The following is a 23,413-nucleotide window of genomic DNA, read 5'->3' as shown; positions in this document are numbered from 1 at the left end:
ATACTTGACCAGACTCCCTGAAGTGTGGAAGGTTAGAACGTTGACCAAGGAAGCAGTAGATGATGCTAAAACAGAAAGCTAAATTAAGACGCACAGAATTACAGAAAGGAATTGAAGAACTCAAATTAAAACCTGTTGCTGCTAGAGCAACTGATAGTTTTTAAAACTGCAGGCAGCTCTCTCTCTCTATGGAATATGCCCAGGTGGTGCTCTCTCTCTCCTTTTAGAGCAGACCTGCACCTCTCCTCCCTCTTTCATCTCTCAAGGCACATCTCTCTCCCTCTTTCCCTTAAGCTCCAAGGACCTTGCTTTTGCCTCTGTAACTTATTTTCTGAGCCCATTTCTTCTACGGCTCATTTCTTCTACCTCTGTGACTTTATAAATAAACTTTCTCTTATAAAAAAGAAAGAAGAAAGGAACGAAAGAAAAGAGGGGGCAGGGAGGAAGGAAGGAAGGCAGGAAGGAAGAAAGGAAGAAATTTCAATCACAGACGAGTGACAAGTGAGGCAGGCAACTTTTCATGGAGGAGAGAGAAATAATTGCTATAAACAACTACAGCACATCTAGCAGCGCTTTCTGCAGAGCAAGACACCAGGCTGTTTTGAGATTCATTATGGAGATACCAAATTCAGCAAAAGGGCAAACACCTGGCGATTCCAGACTGCAAAAAGCTGATCACCAGGCAGGAATCTAAGCAGATGACTAAAGACGGAGCAAATTCATGTGGCTGGTGAAGAGCTGACAGGTAACTCACAGTACCCATAAAGCAATTGCAAATCAAGGAGAACTAACTGCATTGGACAACCTGACACCAGATTGGTTAAAAATATTAAAGAATGAGCCCTGGTCGGTGTTACTCATTTGGCATTGTCCCATGCACCTAGAGGTTGCCATTTCAATTCTGGTTCGATTCTTCTTAGCCCAGGCACATGCCTGGGTTGCAGGCTCGATCCCTGGTGGGGGGTGTGCAGGACGCAGCTGTTTGATGATGTTTCGCTCTCATATCTGAGTTTCTCTCTCTTTCCTTTCCCTCTCTATCTAAAAAGCAATGAAATTATTTTTAAATAATATACTTTTTTAAAAATTAAAGGATGAGGGGTGAGGGGCGGGCTAGAAGGGGTCAAGGGGGAAAACAAGGAGACATATGTAATACTTTCAACAATGAAGATTTTTTTTTAAACATTAAAGAATGAGAAATCCACAGGCCAGGCTGGATTCAATCAAACAGTTGGCATTAGCAACTGCTTTTGCCCACCAGTGTGGCTCAGTGGTTGAGCGTCAACCCATGAACCAGGAAGTCATGGTTCCATTCCTGGTCAGAGTACACGCCTGGGTTGCGGGCTCAATCCCCAAAAGGGGGTGTGCAGGAGGCAGCAGATCAATGATTCTCTCTCACTAATGTTTCTCTCTCTCTCTCCTTCTCCCTCCCTCTTAATAAAGGGAGGGAAAAATCAATAAAAATACATTATTTTTATAAAGCAACTGCTTTTGCCAACAGTTTGGAATCTTTTTTTTTTTAATCCTTACCTGAGAATATTTTTCCCATTGATTTACAGAGAGTGGAAGGGAGGGGGAAAGACACAGAGAGAGAAACATTGATGAGACATATTGATTGGTTACCTCTCACAGGAGCCTCGATCATGGCCAGGGATCAAGCCTGCAACCAAGATACATGGAATGGAACCTGGGACCCTTCAGTCCACAGGCTGACGCTCTATCCACTGAGCCAAACAGGCGAGGGCTAAACTTTTCATACATACTTAATTTTAATTATACAAATGTGTCTACATAAGTAAAGAGAGATAAATTAACTCATTTTTCAATTTTTTAGCATATGTATTTGGAAAACCTACTTTATTACATAACTAGAGGCCCGGTGCACAAAATTCATGCATGGGGGGGGGGGTGTCCCCTCAGCCCAGCCTGCACCCTTTCCAATTGGGGACCCCTTGGGGGATGTCTGACTGCCAGTTTCAGGCCTAAACCGGCAGTTGGACATCCTTCTCGCAATCTGGGACTGCTGGCTCCTAACTGCCTCTGCCTGCCTGCCTGATTGCCCCTAAGCCAGGGGTGGGCAAACTTTTTGACTCGAGAGCCACAATGGGTTCTTAAACTGGACCGGAGGGCCGGAACAAAAGCATGGATGGAGTGTTTGTGTGAACTAATATAAATTCAAAGTAAAGGAGCGGAGGGGAGAGCAAGAGAACCGGATAGAACAGCCGGATCCGACCCGCGGGCCGTAGTTTGCCCAAGGCTGCCCTAAGCCCTCTGCCTGCCTCTGCCTCTGGGCCTCTCTCCGGGCATGATCCACAGCCTCTGTGGCAGCTGCTGATCAGCCCTTGCCTCTCTCTTTCTCCAGGCCTTGCCAGCAGCCATGGTGGCTGCTGATTAGGCCCTGCCTCTCTCTCCAGCACTCTCTCCAGGCCTGATCTGCAGCTGCTAAGGCAGCGGCAAGGTCGTTAGGCCTCAGCCATGCCCGCCTCACCCCGCCCCGCACCCCCCGCTGCTCCCCCACCCCGTATGGTGACTGGTCATCCGTCTGGTTGTTTAGGATGTGACAGCCCCTGGTCTTTTATAATGTAGACTAGAGGCCCAGTGCATGAAATTTGTGCACGGGGGTGCGGGGAGGGTGTCCCTCAGCCCAGCCTGCATCCTCTCCAATCTGGGACCCCTAGAGGGATATCCGACTGCCCATTTAGGCCCGATCCTGCTGGGATCGAGCAGTCGGATATCCCTCTCACAATCCAGGACTGCTGGCTCCCAACTGCTCGCCTGCCTGCCTGCCTGTCTCATTGCCCCTAACCACTTCTGCCTGCCAGCCTGATCTCCCCCTAACTACTCCCCTGCCAGCCAGATTGCCCCTAACTGCCCTCCCCTGCCGGCCTGGTCACCCCTAACTGCCCTCCCATGCCAGCCTGGTTACCCCTAACTGCCCTCCCTTGCCGGCCTGGTCCCCCCCAACTGCCCTCCCTGTAGGCCTGGCCCCCCACAACTACCCTCCCCTGCAGGCCTGGTTGCCCCCAACTGCCCTCCTCTGCCAGCCCAGTCACCCCTAACTGCCCTCCCCTGCAGGCCTGATTGCCCACAACTGCCCTCTCCTGCTGGCCTGATTGCCCACAACTGCCCTCCTCTGCCGGCCATCTTGTGTCCACATGGGGACAGCCATCTTTGACCACATGGGGGTGGCCAGCTTGTGTGTTGGAGTAACAGTCAATTTGCATATCACCTCTTTATTATATAGGATGTTATCCCAATAAATTTAATAAAAGTTGTCTGCAAATTGTGCTTACACTGGAAGTGAACCACTTATCAATTTTATTTTAATCATCACTATTGGTGTACCCTGAAGGTGTAAAATTTGGCTTCCACACTGTCAGCATTTCTTGGGGGCCAGACTTCAGAGACTTCATAGATAGTTCTGAGGTCTTTGGCCTTGCTCTGAAGTTACTGGCTGCCCAAGTTATCACTCGAGGTGGTGAATTTTTCTACATTGTTTTCGTCTTTTTCTGGATCATTTTTATTCGGTTCCTCATTTGGCCTGTGATAATGGCCACATATTGTTGGCTTTATAGCTTTCGTAGGTTTTCTTGAAGGGGTAAGAATTTTTGGAAAGGCTCCTTTCCTTGAACTCCCTTAAAGACATCTTTTCACCCCCAACGATGTCTTTAGTACCTGGAAGGACAACAGAGTGAGCGCAGAAGGACATTGGTTTGTGGGGAAATGGCTGGGATGAAAGGGAAAAAAGTCTTCATGAGAAAAAGTATGGGTTGAGGATGGAATCTGCCAGGCAAGACCAGGGGTCTGGGGCATATGCCACTAAAGAAGAGGAGGAGAAGTTTGGGTGTGGTCCTTTCATTTTGGACACTGGACCTGGGTTAACAGGGCTTCTTCCTCTTTTACCTTCTTTTGGTGAATGGGGTTGGTTATTACATGACTGTGCTAGGAGTTTGTGGTTTCCTGGTCATCTTCACCATGTCAAAATTTCCCAGGGCCCTACCCCAGGTCTCCTGAACATATGCTTTTCTCTAGGACAATGAGGGGCCACACCCCGTAGGCTTTAATTAATCAGGAAGCCTCTCCTCCAGCTAATGGTAGCTCTGGGAGAGAAACTTAGACATCATAAAGCACCATCCTGGCACTTCCATGGGGAGGGTGAGGAGGCCAAGATGCTTTGGTAAGAGAAAGGGGGCATTTCTTTAGCACTCCTAAGCCTTCTCAAACCTATTGACCCCATGTTCAATTCTGATGGGTCACATGGTAGGGAGATGATGCTTCCTCAAAACGTTTCCCCAGGCCACCCATTTCAAGTGGTTCATTGTTCTTTCTCATCCTTCACCATTAGCTAGTTTTCATAAGATTTACCTAAAATCTTTTCAAGGTAAGTGACTGTCTCTCTGGAGATGTGAATCATCCTGCTTCCCTAGTACAGGTTGTTCTTATGCACCTTGAAAACCATTCACTTCTTGGCTACTACCAGATAAGTTTTCCATCTCATCCCCCTTTTTCCACTGTCAATGTGGTTCTCCCCAGCTTTCTGTTTTCAAGGTTGAAATCATTGCCTTTAGGCTGTCTTTAATGAATAGAGTTGCTCAATTGGTTACCTTAGCTTTAAAATCTTGGGGGTGATTATAGTAGGTATAGTATCTAGATTTGGGGTTTAACAGTGTAAGGTGAATGAGGCAGGAATTTAAATTCCCGAAGTTGAGCTTCCTGTTTGTATGTTGAAAACTGCACCTCCCCCCACCCACCTCCTCAGGGAACTTGGGTAGTCAGACCCTTGGTCTGAGGATTGCAGACTCAGGTTCATCGAGGACAGGAGGCCCAGGCCCTGTCAAAGCATGGATCAGAGACAGGGCCAAAGGACCCTACGGAATCCATCTCCGCCCCTGCCATCAGGCTTTGGAATTGCTGGGCTTGGTACCAGATGTGACGTACACTGACTTCCTGCAGAGGACTCAGGGCAGTGAGGCCTTGATCTGAGGAGTCCGGCCTTGGGTCAACAGAAGGAGGATCCCAGGACCTGCCAGGGCTCAAGGTGAGGAACATGAGGGATTACGGAGGGACCTTGGACCCTAGAACAGAATCATCCCACCCACGGCGGGATGACAACAACAGGCAATTTCTGCATCCGGGTCTCAGAGACTCGGGGGCTTTAGTACAGGGAGTGGGACCTCAGATACGCAGAGGACCGGCCCAAGTCCTGCCAGAGTCAAGGTGAGGACCCCGAGGAAACACCAAAGGGACTCTGGACGCCACAACAGAGGGGACCCCACCAAGGCCCTCCCCTGGTGTAAGCCCTGGGAGTCCCCAGGGTGGGATGACGACAACAGGCGATTTCTGCATCCGGGTCTCAAGAGTCTCGGGGGCTTTGGTATAGGGAGTCGGAACTCAGATACGCAGAGGACCATCCCAAGTCCTGCTAGAGTCAACATTAGGATGTAGTGACCCTGGATCGCATAACAGAGGGGACCCCACAGAAGACCACCCTTACTGTCAGCCCTGGGAGTCCCCAGGGCGGGATGACCACATGCAGTGTTTCCTGACTTCTACAAATGGGTCTGAGAGATCCTGGGAATATGGTATCAGAAAAAGGGCCTCTGGTCCATAGAGGGGAGGGCCCAGGTCCTGCTGGAGGCAGTGGCGAAGTTGTTAGGTCTCTGCCCACGCCCACCCCCCCTCTTTTGGTTGTCCCTCCGGTTGTGACAGCCCTAGGCTATTTTTAGTAATGATAGATGGACTTTCAGTTTTAATGGACAGACCCTCACACAAATTAGTCCATTATATCGAGGTTTTATTTTATGATAAAAGTGAAAGTTGGATTCCTTCCTGAAAGCAAGTGAAAGTTCAAAGACATAAGCATAAAAAAAAAACCACACACACACCATAAAAGTACCATAAGAAACCATGATAGAAAGCCATTCTAAACATTACTCAAAACTAAGAAAACGTGAAATAAAAGACTAATAAGTAGCCCTGGCCAGTATGGCTCAGTTGGTTGAAGTGTTGTCCCATGCACCAGAAGGTCTCGGGTTCTAATCCCAGTCAGGGCACATACCTAGATTGTGGGTTCAATCCTCGGTCAAAGTTTGAATGGGAGGCAAATGATCAATGTTTCTCTCTCACACTGATGTTTCTCTCTTACTCCCTCTCCCTTCCTCTTTCTCTAAAATCAATTTTTTAAAAAAAGACTAATAAATAAAAAGGAAAAGTATCTATTTAGAATTAAAAAAAAAGTCGGAAAAGAATAATTTAGGACATTTCCTAATCACACCACAACTAAAAGAAAAATATTACCACAACATAAAGGGCTTCAAAAACCAATAAGTAACCCAAGAGAAACAAAAACATATATCCAAGCAAAAATACCCATATCAAAATTATTCAAAATAAAAAAAAAGTGAGCCCTGACCAGTTTGGCTCAGTGGATAGAGTGTTGGCCTGCAGACTGAAGGGTCACAGGTTCGGTTCTGGTCAAGGGCATGCACCTTGGTTGAGGGCACATCCCCAGTGGGGGGTGTGCAGGAGGCAGCTGATAGATGTTTCCCTCTCATCAATATTTTTAAATTTCTATCCCTCTCCCTTCCTCTCTGTAAAAAGTCAATAAAATATATTTATTTAAAAAAAAAGTGAACTCAATGTCCATCAGCAGATGAGAAATAAAGTTTGATATATCCATCCAATGGAATAGTACTCAGTAAATAAAAGGAATGAAGTACTGATACACACCATAATATGGATGCACCTTAGATTCTAAGGCTTAGAACATTATGCTAAGAAAAAAGAGCATTATGCCAGTAACAACAGACTTCATATTGTATGCATCGATTTACATAAAATGTCTAAAGTAGGCAAATATATAGACATAAAGTGAATTAGTGATTGCCTCGGACTGGGGGGAATGGGAAGTGACTACTATAGGTATGGAGTTTCTTTTAGGGATGATGAAAATGTCCTAAAGTTGATTGTGGTGATGGTTGCACAATTCTATGAATAAACTGAAAGCCATTGAGTTCTATATTTTAAATGGGTGAGTTGTATGGTATAAGAATTATCCTATCTAATAAAAGAGTAATATGCAGATTGACCATCACTCCAACACATAAAGATGGCTGCCCCATGTGGTCAAAGATGGCCGCCCCATGTGGACACAAGATGGCCACCACAAGATGGCCAGCAGGGGAGGGCAGTTGGGAGGGACCAGGCCTGCACAGGAGGGCAGATGGGGGAAATCAGGCCAGTGGGGGAGGGCAGTTAGGGGTGACCAGGCCTGCAGGGGAGGGCAGTTGGGAGGGACTAGGCCTGCAGGGGAGGGCAGTTGGGAGGGACTAGGCCTGCAGGGGAGGGCAGTTGGGGGCAACCTGGCCTGCAGGGGAGGACAACAGGGGGGGACCCAGGCCTGTGAGGGAGGGCATTTAGGGGTGACCAGGCCAGCAGAGGAGGGCAGTTGGGAGGGACTAGGCCAGCAGAGGAGGGCAGTTGGGAGGGACTAGGCCTGCAGGGGAGGGCAGTTGGGAGGGACCAGGCCTGCAATGGAGGGCAGTTAGGGGTGACCAAGCTTGCAGGGGAGGGCAGTTAGGAGGGACCAGACCTGCAATGAAGGGCAGTTAGGCACGACCAGGCCTGTAGGAGAGGGCAGTTGGGAGGGACCAGGCCTGCAATGGAGGGCAGTTAGGCACGACCAGGCCTGTAGGAGAGGGCAGTTGGGAGGGACCAGGCCTGCAGGGGAGGGCAGTTAGGGGTGACCAGGCCTGCAGGGGAGGGCAGTTAGGGGCGACCAGGCCTGCAGGGGAGGGCAGTTTGGGGTTATTGAGCCAGCAGGGGACGGCAGTTAGGGGCAATCTGGCCAGTAGGGAAACAGTTAGGCGTCAATCAGGCTGGCAGGGGAGTGTGGTTAGAGGGTGATCAGGCTGGCAGGCAGAAGCCGTTAAGGCAATCAGCCAGGCAGGCAGGCGAGCAGTTGGGAGCCAGCAATCCTGGATTGTGAGAGGGATCCCAGATTTGTAGAGGGTGCAGGCTGGGCTGAGGGACATACCGCACCCCCCCCCGTGCACGAATTTCGTGCACCGGGCCTCTAGTATTTCAATAAGCTATTAATCTTTAAAAATGTTTTGAGAGTACATTTATTAAAACTGGGGACAGTGAAACAAGAAAGGGCTTAGGAGAGAAGCAGCAGCAGGAGAGAACCTAGGCAGGGCTGCTTTGTCTCTAGGAATGTTCTAGGAAAGAGATGAGCCTAGGCAGGGCTGCTGTGGCTCACTAAGAAGTCAAAGAAGCCCTAACCGGTTTGGCTCATGGATAGAGCGTCGGCCTGCGGACTGAAGGGTCCCAGGTTCGATTCACGTCAAGGGCATGTACCTTGGTTGCGGGCACATCCCCAGGAGGGGGCGTGCAGGAGGCAGCTGATCGATGTTTCTCTCTCATCGATGTCTCTAACTCTCTATCCCTCTCACTTCCTCTCTGTAAAAAATCAATAAATATATTTTTTAAAAAAAAGAAGTCAAAGAAAAGTGGCCTTCGGGAGAGGTTCAAAGGGGTTAGCCTTGGACAAGCTGTTGCTGCCCGTTGCTCCCCTAGTTGCAAGTCTTGTGTGATCCCTTAGAGTTTAGGAGATGAAGGCCTGAAAGGGAAGAAGAGGGGGTAGAGAAGGGCATGAGTGGGTAGGCTCCTGGGAGGGGTATCATGCTAAGCCAGTGGTCAGCAAACCGCGGCCGCTGTTTGCAGACCACTGTCATATACTACCCTTTACCTCTTTGCACACAATATGCCACAATTGTCTAATCCTCACAGCTTCCAACTACACGGTAACATTTAGTCTAGTCCAGTGGCCGGCAAACTCATTAGTCAACAGAACGGCAATCCGCGGCTCACGAGCCGCATGTGGCTCGCAAGCCACAGTTTGCCGACCACTGTGCTAAGCTGTTATATATTTTAAAAACAAAACAAAACAAAACAGTAAGTAGAGGTGACAGGATCTGTTTCTGACCATAAAAGATTAACTGTTGTAAGAACAGCTGTTCCACTGTAAATAAGAAAATTAGCCAAATTATATGAAACAACTGCTTTCAAATACTGGGAAACAAGCAGCAAAGGACTGTGATGAATGAGAAAAGGGAAACAAATGAGATGAGCCCTATGATTGCCCGAGCCTGCTGCTATAAGCAGTTTCCAGGCTGTAGCATGGGAAGAGGAACCAAAACAAAGTTCAGCAGTCTCACTGAATTAGGAGAGAGACTGGAGTTCACCGAGCCCAAAGCAGCAATATTTTGCAGGTCAGAGTACTGGAGAGAGGAATCTGCACAGAGAGTGAGCCCAATAGAAAGGTCTCTGAAAAATTTTAGGTGAGTACTAATCTGTGCATGATGGGGTAAAAATCCACAAGGCTGGGAAAAGACACTAGAAAGCAGTGGCCCAAACAATTCTCAAAGCTCACATAGCCCTGGAATTGCTTTCCCATCAGGCAGAGTGCTGAGGAAACTGGGTCTTTAGAATACCACCTTATTAGTGAGGTTAAAGTAGCTCTAGACTATGGTTAGTCAGGACCCACTCTAGCAAGCCTAAAAAGATTAAACTGACAAGCCATTTAATTGTACACCAGAACAAAATCCAACACTATTTAAAGGAATACAACAAAATCTAAAACTCTATAAAAATTACCAGCAAAGAAGCAGGAGAATGTAATCCATATCCAGGAGAAATAGTAGAATCACATAATGATGACACAGATGATGAGATTAATGGATAAGGGCCTTAAAACAACTATTAAAACTCTTACAAACATACTCAAGGAAATAAAGGAAAACAGGAACATAATGGAGAAATGGGAGGTTAAAAAAGCATCTGAAATTATATCCCATCCTACTTGATGATGTTTACCAGAAAATTAGACATTGCAGAAGATGAGTAAACTTAGAAGTCATAGGAATAGAATTTATAAAAATTAATCAGAGAGTAAAAGCACTGCCATAATTATCATCATCATCATCATCATCATCATCATCATCATCATAATCAGAGCATCAGTGATCTGTAAGTTACTAGTGTTAAACAGTCTAACATACATGAAATTAAAGTTCCAGGAGGGGAGGGTATCGGGGAAAAGAGGAGAAAAAATATTTCTAAAAATAATGCTTGAACATTATACAAAATTAATGCAATTTTTGTAACATATGTAGATGTAAAACATCTGATGATTAATTCTAAGAAGGGAGAGGGAAAAATGGAAGTATACTGTTGCAGTATATGTTATATATTAAGTCCTCAGTTAATACTGTAGATAAATTCTTGGAAAGTGCAACTTTAAGTAAAATGAGACATAACAAAAGCAACTTTACCATAGGCTAATTCAGTGGTCGGCAAACTCATTAGTCAACAGAGACAAATATCAACAGTACAACGATTGAAATTTCTTTGAGAGCCAAATTTTTTAAACTTAAACTTCTTCTAACACCCCTTCTTCAAAATAGACTCGCCCAGGCCGTGGTATTTTGTGGAAGAGCCACACACAAGGGGCCAAAGAGCCGCAGGTGGCTCGCGAGCCGCAGTTTGCCGACCACTGGGCTAATTGATAACAAGAATTAGGTTTCTACAGCATATTTCTGGTCACAAAAACATCACCAAACTTCTAAATAAAGACTCAAGCCCAGCCAGTGTGGCTCAATGGTTGCATGTTGACCCATGAACCAAGAGGTGATGGTTCAATTCCAGGGCAGGGCACAAGCCTGGGTTGCAAGCTCAAACCCCAGCAGGGGACATGCAGGAGGCAGTCGACTGATGATTCTCTCTCATCATTGATGTTTCTATCTCTCCCTTTCCCTTCATCTCTCTGAAACCAATAATTTATATATATAAAAGACTCAAAACACTTCTAGTATTAAACATTGAAATAAATGTGAGCTATACATACATTTAAGATTAATTTTAAAAGTAAGATAATTACTTCCCAACCTGCTTATTCCAGTTCAAGGTTGCAGTTCGTCAGAGCCTCTGCAGGCAGCTCAGGGGTAAAGGTGGGAACCCCTGGACAGGATGCCTTTCTATCACCAAAGGCCCCTCTTCTCTCTCTCTCTCTCTCTCTCTCTCTCTCTCATTTAGACCAGAGGCCATTTAGACACACCAGTTAGTCCAGTGGTCGGCAAACTGCGTGGCTCACGAGCCGCGGTTTGCTGCTCTGTTGACTAATGAGTTTGCTGATCACTGAGTTAGCCTAATATGGACATTTCTGGGAAGTGGAAAGAAAGCCAGAGTACCCAGAGAAAATCCATGCAGTGGATTTTCATTATGACTTCATATTATGACAGTGGTCTGGCCAGAAATTGATTTTCTCGCCCATCAACACTGTACCAAAACAACACTGAATGAAATGTTATTTGAGGATCTACTATACTTGAAGTGGTATAACATTATTTGAAGGTAGAGCAACCACTAAGACAAATAAAAATATCAGAAGTATAGATAAAAAATATTAGTAGGTAAATTACCAACAATGTAATAGGAAAAAAAACAGAGGAGGCTCTAAAAAGGCAGTCTCGGAACAATCCACTTATTAAATAAATTATGCTATATTAATATAGTGGAACATCATGCAAATGTGAAAAAATTAGCTCTATACATACAGTCGTGCACCACTTAATGATGGGGATATGTTGAGAAATGAGAAATGCGCCATAATGCATCTTTTTCTATTTTTATTAAAAATAAAAATGAAAGTCTAATACGCAAATTGTTTGACTGGGAGTTCGACCGCTTGCTATGATGTGCACTGACCACCAGGGGATGGCGCGGAACATGGCAGGTGTCAGCAATGCTGCACTGGCAGCGGGCGGCAGTGGAGGAGCTGCTGGCCCCAATGAGCCCCGACGAGAGCAGGACCGTGGCAGGATGGTGAAGCAGGAGAGTGGGCGGCGCCAGGCCAAGGGGGGTGCAAGTAGGGGCCTGATCGAGCCCTGCCGATCATCCCACAGATCAGCAGCAGCGGTAGGGGGTGGGGCCGTCGCCCAGCTCCCAGGCACTGAGGGAGCTGGGCATCCCCTCTCCCCCGCCCCGCCACAACCGATCACCCCGCAGACGGCAACCCACAGGCCCTGATCGCCCTATTGGGGGCCGGTCCCTAGGCTGGGAAGGGGAACTCGGGGTGGGTGGCGGTGACCAACCTCCTGCGGTGCCCGGGCGGGGGGCTGCGACCTCTCGCCAGCTACCTGGGGGTGGGTGTGACAGGGACAGAGGTGCAGCGAGAATGTGGGGTGTCTGCAGAGCTCGCTCTCACTCCCCCTGCTACCCTCCCCCGAGATGCAGGGAAGCCCCCAACGCTCAGGTGCCAGGTGCCCGGGAGGAGCCCACACCGCACCCGCATGGACCTCAGGTATTGGTCGGGCTCCCCGTGGGTTCTCTCAGGAGCCGGTCTGCGAGGCCAGCCGGCAGAGAGTGCGCTGCCTGCCCGGCTTCCATGCGGCACTGCTGGGCAGCCCAGAGGCCCACACTGCGCTCCGGCCAGCGGCATCCGGCTGCGTTCACCACATCTCCACCTGGGGACTCGGGCACCATGACTCAGGTGGAGAGGGGTGTGCGGGGGCCCAGGTGCTCCCAGGGCCCAGAGGTCAGCTGGGATCTGCCCTTCCGTGCCAGATGCTTGAGCTTCGATCGCCAGCTAGGCCTAGGGATGGCACCCGTGCATGAATTTTGTGCACCAGGCCTCTAGTCAATGATAAGAAGGAATCATTGATCGGCTGCCTCCTGCATGGCCCCTACTGGGGATCAAGCCCACAACCTGAGCATGTGCCCTTGACTGGAATCAAACCTGGGACCCTTCAGTTCACAGGCTGACACTCTATCCACTGAGCCAAGCCAGCTAAGGCTGTAATGTGTCTTTAGGTGATTTCTGGTTGTGCAAACATCAGAATGCACCTACACTAATGTAGATGGTACAGCCTACTACACACCTAGCTTTCCAGGGAGGAATAATTTCCCCTCTATTCTCCTGGGTTCTTGGCTGAGACATCACAGGAATAAAAGACATATTAACAGGAGAAAAACAAACAGAAGTTTAGTAACACCTCCTGTATACACTGAGTGGCCAGATTATTATGATCTCTGAATGCATAATAATCTGGCCACTCAGTGTATATCCTATATAATAAAAGGCTAATATGCAAATTGTCCCCACTACCAGCAGTTCGACCAGCAGTCAGGCCGGCCAACCGCCCATGTACCCTCCCCCTGGCCAGGCTGGCCGGACCCTACCCATGCACGAATTCATGCACTGGGCCTCTAATACACACACACACACACACACACACACACACACACACACACACTCTGAGTGGCCAGATTATTATGCATTCAGAGATCATAATAATCTGGCCACTCAGTGTATAAGGGAGAGACGCAGGAAAACTGATTTATCTCACCAAATGGCTGAGACCACCACCTTAAAATACCATCTTCAGTAGAAGATAGAAGATGTTTCAGGTGGAAGGATTCAGTGAAGAGAGGTTACCAAGAAAGAACAGTAAACAAGGGTAAGGTTGTTATGCAGATTTATGTCTTTTCATCTGCATTGAGAAGATAGATCAGCACCCTGTTCCACACACACAGGGCAAATTCTACTTGATTTTACGAGCTTCTCCCATGTGTGCCATTTATTTTAAAAATATTTTTATTGATTTCAGAGAGGAAAGGAGATGAAGAGACAGAAACATCAATGATGAGAGAGAATCATTGATCGGCTGCCTCCTACACGCTTCACTCTGGGGATCGAGCCAGCAACCCAGGCATGTGTCCTGACTGGGAATCGAACCATGACCTCCTGGTTCATAGGTCGACATTCAACCACTGAGCCATGCCAGCTGGGCGATTTCTTAAAATTAACCAGCCCAAAAGAGCTTTCTGTCAAAAAGACATATTTTGGGGTGATATATTCTGTTTCCCTACAGCTCCTAGGTCCACTACAATCCTAAACAGCATGTTACTGTACTGAATACAGAAGGCAATTGTGACATAACAGTAAGTTCTTGTGTAATACTTTGCACTACTACATGAGAACAGCTACCATATCACTAGGCAATGGGAATTTTTCAGCTCCATTATTATTTTATGGGACCAACTTTATAAATGTGGTCCTTCCTTGGTGGAAATGTCATTATTTGGCACATGATTGTAATACAGAGGGTACTACTATGGACAGGCAGTATAACAGCAGCATAGTGTCATTTTGCAGCCAAACTTCCTGGGTTTGAATCCAGGCTCTGTTATGTACTTGCTGAGTCATCTTGCACAAGTTGCTTAACTTCCTTCTGCCTCAGTTTCTTCTACAAAGAAGTGATAATTCTCATAGGTTTTATGGCAATTAGAAAAGTTAAGTGACTTAAGGCATTGACAACAATCCCAAGCACGATACTAGTATTTATTAATTGCTGAGTAAAGAAAAGGAAAATCTCCACAGTACATTTCCACGTGAAAAAACAACAAGGTCCAGAACAGTATGGTATGTTACCATCTGTGTAAAATACAAACTATATAAATATATGTCCATAAAAGTAAAGACTATCTCTAGAAGGCTAAACAAGAAATATAAAATAATAAATCCTTCTGGAAAAGAGATCCTGCCATCTTTGAAACAGAAAAGAGAAATGTACTCTTCTCTTCGTATTTTTAATTTTTTTATTGATTTCAGAGAGGAAGGGAGAGGGAGATAGAAACATCAATGATGAGAGGGAATCATTGATTGACTGCCTCCTGCGCCCCACACTGGGGATAGAGCCGGCAACCCAGGCACGTGCCCTGACAGGAAATCAAACTGTGACCTCCTGGTTCATAGGCTGGCGCTCAACCACTCAGCCATGCCAGTTGGGCTCTTCACTTTGTATTTTTTTTTTTTTTTTTTAAATATATTTTATTGATTTTTTACAGAGAGGAAGGGAGAGGGATAGAGAGCCAGAAACATCGATGAGAGAGAAACATCGATCAGCTGCCTCCTGCACACCCCCCACTGGGGATGTGCCCGCAACCAAGGTACATGCCCTTGACCGGAATCGAACCCGGGACCCTTCAGTCCGCAGGCCGACGCTCTATCCACTGAGCCAAACCGGTTTCGGCTTCACTTTGTATTTTTATGTAAATGTTGAATTTTCCATTCAAATCAGTAAAATTAATTTTAAATCAATAATTAACAATAAGCATTTTTAAAAATCATGAAAATGTGCATTTTAAATGCTAGGTAAAAAAAAAAAAAAAAAGTAGCAAACCAATTTTATTTTCCATAAACTGTTTCTTGCCAGGATTACCACAGTGATCAGCTTCCCTTGGCTCCTGAAGCAATTTCTGGTCTTTGTCTTTTGTGACCAACTTTTGTACATCTTACTTCTTGCCTTCCTTCCTTTTATCTTTTCATGATTTCACAGATGTCATCCTTTATTATCTATATTATACTTTGATAGAATATCTTCTTATGTACTTTTCTTTTCCAAATTTCTTGTGTCGATTGCATTTATTTATGTCAGGAATATAGAGGAAAAGGGTGATCAAATCTGCATTAGATCTTAGTAAAGGTCATTTTGTTTAGAACACAAATATTTGTGGATATTGCATATATGTGTGCATACACATTATCTTCTCAAGGCATATATAGCTTATTTTTATGTTTTAAGAACAATGCTCTCTATTTAAAAAAATCAAGCCCTGATCTCTTGGTTCTTGGGTCAACGCTCAACCACTAAGCCACACCACCAGGTGGAAACTGGTTTTATTAAACACGATCTTGAGTGAATGTCATTTTTAAGAGACACCTGCATCGACTCTGGATGTCACCAGAAAGCTTTAAGGAATTAAGATTGACTTTGGTCCTGGACAGGTAGCTAAGCTGGTTAGAGCGTTGTCCCAATACACCAAGGTTGCAGGCTCAACCCCCTATCAGGGCACATACAAGAATCATCCAATGAATGCCTAAATACGTGGAACAACAAATCAATGTTTCTCTCTCTCCCTTCCTGTCTCTCTGATTAATTAATTAAAAAAAAAAAAAAAGATTGACTCTGGAAGCCGATAAAAGCCCCTTGGAAAAACTGTTTGGTACCCTGCTTATTTACATGGTTCATAGTGGTCTTTCCAGGTGAAACATGAAGGTGGCTTTCCTGGGAGATGGCAAAGAAAGAACTTCAAGGCATTTTGGGATACTTGAGGAATTCAACCAAATCTATGAGAAAGTCGGATGGCAACTATGTGGCGTGACTTCTTCACCCTGAGAGGCTATTGAAAGTTCAATCTGGAGATTCCTTGTGAGACTCAGATTTAAGAGAGTCTATAGGATCAATTACTATTCTTGTTGAATTTTTGCAAATAATCAAGCCAAATTTATTGAAACTAGACTTAGGCAGTAAGTGACCATCTTTGAGAAAAATGAGGGTGATTTTAGGGAGAGAAATTGTGTTTCCATAGAATCTACAGGGTTGGGCAAATGTAGGTTTAAGTTGTTCGTATGGAAAATAATACAATAATTAATAAGTAATAATACATGATAAACTCTGTTTCGCATACTCCTACTTTTGCCACACCCTGCATAATACACAGTTATGGATATTAAACTCTAGTTCAGTTAATTGTATTTAAGGTTTAATTTTCACCTATATACTGGACTGGCTCCTGAATTTTTCTAATTTTCTTAAATATTTGGCTATAACCCTCCAAACTTTTCGTTTTTCTACCATCCTTTGACATGGAATTACTAAGAACTGAAGTTTTTCTGAGTCTTGCAATTCCAAATGGCAGCTAAAGCACATAATAAAGACTTCAGAAAAATCGCCACAACAGCTCATACTTAAACAGTCTCAGTGACTGATGCTCTGTAAGCCATGCAGAATTCACCAGAGCACCTGATGACATTGTCAGAGACATTAAACAAGGCAGACAAGTAAGATCAGACAGTCACTGCCTACCTTCATTCCAGCAAAAGAAACTTTGAGGCTTACATCCAGGAATTTTCTTGACTGACAGCCTTACAAACTCAGGAACTGGTTTATAATTTGCTCTTATCATTACCCTTTTTTTCTTCTGTATTCATAGACATACTCCTTATTAAATACCTGACTGCTTGCATACACAATATAGGCCTCACTTTGGGAACCTATGTGCATCACAGCCTCCTGAAATAAAACTCAACACATTTAACTGAACTGAATTATTCTCGAAACTGCATGACTGGATCAATGAAATATGGAGGAAGCTACCAACTTACTAGTTGCTTCTAGAATGTGGAAAGTTTATTATTTAAAACTAGAGGCCTGGTGCATGAAATTCGTGCACTTAGGGGGTGTCCCTCTGCCTGGCCTGCGCCCTCTAGCAGTCCGGGAGCCCTGGGGGGATGTCCGAATGATGGCTTAGTGGGCCTAAGCCGTCAGTCAGATATCCTTAGCATTGCCACAGAGGCGGGAGAGGCTCCCACCACTGCCGCTGTGCTCGCCAGCCCTGAACCTGGCTTCTGGCTGAGCGGTGCACACTGACCACCAGGGGGCAGCTCCTGCATTGAGTGTCTGCCCCCTGGTGGTCAGCGTGCATCACAGTGACTGATCATTCCACCATTCGGTCATTTGCATATTAGCCTTTTATTATGTAGGATTTCAAAGGCAAGACTAAAGGGACAAAAATTATGCCAACCTGAAGCTGCTTTTTGGATATTGACTTTAAGCCACTTATTAAGAAACAAAAAACTCAGAACCTTAGACTATCCCCTCCCCCTCCTTTCCTGCCTAAGAGATACAGATAGAGAAAAACACGCTCCAGGAAGGTATTTAGGATGCTGCCTTGCCCTAATTTGAATTAAATATGGTAAATAAGAGGGCTTCAGGCACCTGCCTGTGGTCTGGATACCCACTGTGTCCCATTGTTTATGAGGGGCCTTGAGGGAAGGTCCTGCCCAGTGTGTTCTGCCCTTTTTCATTCTCACTTCTAAAATACCCCTTCCCCCGCCTTCCCCTTATTCCTTTGTTTACATAGTTTTATATACCCAGTGTTGGCTCACTGTCTTTGAGAATTTTCATGGATTTACCATGTCTGTGTGAATCTCCCATGCACATGTATTAAACTTTTATTTTTTCCAACTTAAAAAAAAAAAAGGTCACCCTGGCTGGGTAGCTCAGTTGGCAGAGTGTCATCCTGATACACCAAGCTTGCAGGTTCGATTCCTGGCCAGGGCACATGCAGGAGTCAACCAATGAATGCGTAAGTCGGTGGAACAACAAATCTCGCTCTCTCTCTCTCCCCCCCCCCCACTTCCTTTCTAAAAATCAATAAAAAAATATCATTTTTTATTTTTGTACTGAATTATTACAAACAATTGTAAACATAAAACTCTCATAAAAAAGAGCCTTTCTTTCAAAACAACTAACCAAAAGATAAACAATTATTCAAATTTAGACGTATATTTCAAATTTATAGTAAAAAATGTAAAATAAGAAATTTAAATTAATTATATAAGATGAATTTGAATGTAATTGGTATTTCCACATGTGTAAAATGACAGTTTACAACTAGGAAATTTCTAAAATCCTCTATAGCTCAAATTCTAAAATTGTATATAAATTCCTCAAACTTTGAATTAAATATATTAGGTTGTTCAAACTTCCTGTTAGCATGTTCTGAATGAATGATGAGTAATAACTATTTTCTCTTACTTGGACTGTTAATATTAATAGCATGCAACATAACTACTCATTGAGGAGGAGTTACATAATTATAGATTCCTTAAAGTCTCATGAATATATGAAAAACATTAGCTAAACAGTGAATATCATGCCGAACATAACTGAATACAGTACCTTAACTTGTGAAATACTTAGATTAAATAAAACTTGAGATACTTATCTGTACACAAGACAGGCAGCACCACTTTATAATCTGAATATTACTGTAAATCTCCTTTAGTTAAAACAGGAAAAAAGCCTGTCCTTAGTACCCTTCCCTCGTAGTTCTGTCATTCTTAGTATGCACAATGCGTATTTTCCATGTACTGTAAGAGAGATGCACTGCGCAGAAGTGTCCGTGGGAACAAGATTTTATCTATAATGAAACTCAATCTGGAAGAAGTAAGCTTATCATAAAGGAGTGTTACACAGAATGTGTATTTCCCAATGTAAGATGATTTTATGCTGTAACGGAAAAAACCTGGAGAAAGTCTGACTCCTTAGATCCCCCATAAATATTAACTTTATTCTTAAATTAAGGAACTGGTCTTACAATTTAAAACACATATAAAACAAGACAGCAGTCTAAGAATAACTTTTGCATCTTTAAGAAAGAGTTTTTAAGCTTAACTTATGGACCAGCCAAAAGAAGTGGGCAAAATATAAAAAGTTCACCAGTAAATACTCTTCTCAAATTGTCAGGCTTACCCTGCTTGCCATTTTTACAAACCCACTAGTGACTAATCAGATCAAGAACTCTCGTTTTAAGAATAAAACCCACACATTTTTTAAAGCTAATGCAACAAGCCTAATGCAGGAGCTCAACAACTGATACTACAGATTAGCGATCCAGAAGATAAAATTTGCTACATCAGCAAATTTGCAACCACACCCCTTAAAAAGAGAACTCAGGCTGTTCTCCATTAACTTCCCTAACGGGTAGTAGCTCTTTCGTTTAAAAGTCATTACTTCATTGCCTGGTCTGACCATGTTTGTTTTGGAATTACACTGTTTTAAACACTGTCTCAGAGTAAAGCTAAAACTTTACCTATGCCTGAAACTATCAGTTTGGGGGATGGCACCGTAGACTACGGTGAAACGTAATCTTAGTTACCTGACAATTCATTTATAAGGACATTATAATTAATCACAACTATATTCTGTGCATCACAAGGACTAAACCCGTTTAAAAACTCAATCAAAGCCCAATGATAATGTATTACTTCAAAAACAGCGTTTCCTCTGGGTTCTAAGAAAGGCATTACTATTAAAATATGGTTTGATGGCCAAGTCTCCAGGTTTCCCCGATCACTTACTTTTTTAAACCTGGGAGTGGGCCTGTTTGTGGGCACTGTGAAACCCTGCAGAAAGAGAAGTTTGGTAGGGGAACGAACTGCCAAGTTAAAATAACCGTGGACAGCAAAGAGAACTCCTTGTTCTTTAACGCCCCCAGGCTGAGTGGGGTGAGGAGAAGGAGCCTTACCTGCCAGCGGCCATAGGTGAGGAGGACCAAGGAAATGGGGATGGCGGTGCCGGACATGGCATGGGTGGAGGGCATGCTGTACTCGGAGTTGTAGAAGACCTCCAACTTGACCACGGGCGGCGAGGCGGGCCGCGGCCAGCGGATGATGTCCTTGGTGCACTGGCCCAGGTACATGACCAGCACCCAGATGATCACTAGCCTCCGGCCCACCAGGGCGTCCAGGTTCCAGATCCAGAAGGGGAAGAACAGGATGTAAAAGAGTTCGTTGCCCAGCTCCGTGCCGAAGCAGAACAGGTAGTAGAGCGGCCAGTTGCTCACGTGGGCCAGCTCGCCCTCCTCACCCGTCAGCGAGTTTCGCCGCAGGGCGCCCGCTCGCCGCGGCGAGGCCGGGCCCAGCCCGTTCCGCACGCCGTTGGGGGCGCCGCCGCCGCCGCTAGGCTTGGCCGAGCACTGATTGCGGTCGCTCCCGGGGGGCTGGGGGCCTCCGCACGCCCCAGGCTGTCGCTCTCGGCACCGGGCGTCTCCGGAGAGCGGCGCCTCCGCCTTCTCGCCCTCCATCGGAACGGCGGCGGCCGCGGCGGAGCGGCTCAGCGGCGCTTCCACCCCGCATAGCCGCTGGAAACGGGCCACTTTCTGCGGGTCCTGCAGACGGGCAGCCAGCCGAGCCAGGCGCTGCCTCAGCGACATGGTAACGGGACCCGCGCGGTCCGCGAACTGGAGGACGACGGCAGGAGGGCGGGCCGGCCCCCGGCGCAGCCCCGAGTCGTTCCCGCGCGCCGGGCCGGTGGCAGCAGTGGCAAGCAGCAGCGCCTCGCTCCACCCGCTGGGTTCTGCTGGGTGACGGCGCCACAGGCCGCAGCAGCCACCGCGCGCCCCTCCCTCGCCGGCGCGCGCTCCGCCACCGCCCGCGGCCTCCACGCGCCGGCGCGCGCCGGGCCCCGCCTCCCTCCTCCCCCCCCCCCCCCCCGCCTCTCCGGGAGGGACCGCGGCCGGCGGCGTCGAGGTGCTGAGGCTGGGTTCCGCCGTGCCCTCGGGTTCGCCTCAATCGCCACCGGGCGTCGCGGCGCTCGGCGTGCGGAGGGCTGCGCGTCCTCCCTCCCCGACTTCAGCCCCGCTTCCTCGCAAGCTGGTGCTGCCGGCGGTCTTCCGTCCAATGCCGGCAGGGGTGGCCACGATCCTGCGGCTCGCTTCGGCGGTGCCGGTGGCCGAGCACCCGGATATCCTGCTGGCACGGAGTCAAATGGTGAATGGTGAATGAAGGCGAAGTAACCACCACGCGCCCGGAGTCTCATCACAAGTAATTACAGAGCTGTCTCTGGGGTAGATGTCCTGCAAGCCACGGGCCCGTTGACCAGTGGTGACAAGACTAGATGTAGATCCCAAGACAATACTGTGTCACTGACCAAATGTTGTAATATAAGTACCGAGATCTCAGGAATTTTTGACTCACGTGTAGAAATTCCTTTTAATAAATTCTAATAGCTGCGGGGCTGGCACAGAAACTGATGGCTGAATGCAGTGTGTAGATTTTTTTTTTTTTAATTTGGTGTCTGTCTCACAAGTTACAGATCTGACTTCTAGAAAGAATAGTTTTTATTAGAAAGTCTCAGAACTTCAGGAAGTTATTTTGGGTAAGGTGAATGCCTATAATGAAAGAATTTGGACCTCTTCCAAGAAACAATTCCCCTGCGGTTATGTCATTGGAAATGTTTTCTGCTTTCCCAGGTAGAGTTCTCCTCCCACTGCAATTGTTCAGCTGTGACTATCCCTGCCCTCAAGATGCTCACAATATAAGGGGGAGACAGAGTTGGGCCCACTCTAGAGAACAGAGAAAAGTCTAAAATAGAGACGGTACAACATGCTCTGAGAAGAAGAAACAAGTTCACCAGGACAGCAGGAAAGGTGTGAAGAGGTGATGCTGTTCAGATGGATTGTCATTAAAGAGCAAGGTACCAATAGATAGAGGAGCCTATTTTAGGAAGAGAGAAAAAGGAATAAAGAGGGGATGGAAGTGAGTAAAGATGTATTTAGTAAACAACAGCTCATAGAGTACAGTGTAGGAAGGTGGTTGGAATGAAGTTAGAAAGGGAAGATAGGATCAAATTGTAAAGGCCTTGCATGCTAAGCTGGGGATTATATTTTGTAGGCAGTAGGGAGTGATGCAAGGCTGTTAAGCAAAGGAGAGACAACATCAAAACTGCTTTAAAAAGATAACAGGGAAGAAAATCTAAGATAAGTTGCCAGCCTTCTGAGACCAAAGGCCAGATTTATAAAATGTCTTTGGAATATTTTCAAATGTATATTTTTAAACAACCTATCCTTTTAGAGGCCAGTTTTTATTGTCAAAAATACATAACATGAAATTCACCACCTTAACCTTTTTTTTAAAAAAAATATATTTTATTGATATTTCACAGAGAGGAAGGGAGAGGGATAGAGAGCCAGAAACATCGATGAGAGAGAAACATCGATCAGCTGCCTCCTGCACACCCCCTACTGGAATCGAACCTGGGACCTTTCAGTCCGCAGGCCGACGCTCTATCCACTGAGCCAAACCGGTTTTGGCGACCACCTTAACCTTTTAAAAAACCTATCTTTGTGTGTGTGTGGTTATTTGAGGACTTCAAAGACTAAAGATCAGGATTTAGAAATGGACATAGAATTATAGAGCTAGAAGGAGTTTAGAAGCCATTTTATTAACTAGTTTTATGAGAATCATTTAATTTATAAATTAAGCACCAATTGTGCTAGATTACTGGAAATGCATTGTTATTAAGACATCTGCTTTCAAGATGCTTATGTTCAAATCATCACTGAGATTACTAATAAATGCTATCATCCTTCTTCTAGGCTCCTAGATTAGATGAGTGGGTGTTGTCTTTTGAGTTTCCTTTCTCTGAATTCTCTCACCCATTCTTCATCTTCTTCTTTTTTTTAATCCTCACCTGAGGATATTTTCCCATTGATTTTTAGAGAGAGTGGAAGAGAGAGGGAAAGACATCGTTTGGTTTCCTCCTGCACGAGCCCTGATCAGGGCTGGAGATTGAAGCTGCAACCCAGGTACGTGCCCTTGACTGAGAATCACACCCAAAACCCTTCAGTGCACAGGCCAATGCTCTAACCACTGAACCACTAACCAGAGCTCAACCATTCTTCTTTATACCCACTGCCACAACCCTAAACCAAGTTTAGTTGACAAAGAAGGAGTTTTCTAGGAAGTGGTTAAGGATTTATTTGTGTTATAAACTGGGGTTTCAGAGTC

General features: G+C 45.8%; 1 protein-coding gene across 2 annotated transcripts in view; it reads right to left on the bottom strand.

Moving 5' to 3' along the window:
• Positions 1–21,068, bottom strand: part of SGPP1 (sphingosine-1-phosphate phosphatase 1) — a 54,590-nt gene extending 33,522 nt beyond the window's left edge. Inside the window, exon 1 of one of the 2 annotated variants that reach the window (XM_080651389.1) lies at positions 20,152–21,068. In XM_080651389.1, the coding sequence (XP_080507515.1) occupies positions 20,152–20,838 (687 nt within the window). In that variant the 5' untranslated portion in view covers positions 20,839–21,068. The remainder of the gene's footprint in view (positions 1–20,151) is intronic. The other variant, XM_080651390.1, reaches the window with a different exon arrangement.
• Between the last annotated feature and the right edge of the window lie 2,345 nt (positions 21,069–23,413).

Source organism: Plecotus auritus (genome assembly GCF_963455305.1).
Source record: "Plecotus auritus genome assembly, chromosome: 1".
Classification (NCBI taxonomy): domain Eukaryota; kingdom Metazoa; phylum Chordata; class Mammalia; order Chiroptera; family Vespertilionidae; genus Plecotus; species Plecotus auritus.
This window is presented reverse-complemented; position numbering and strand designations above follow the sequence as displayed.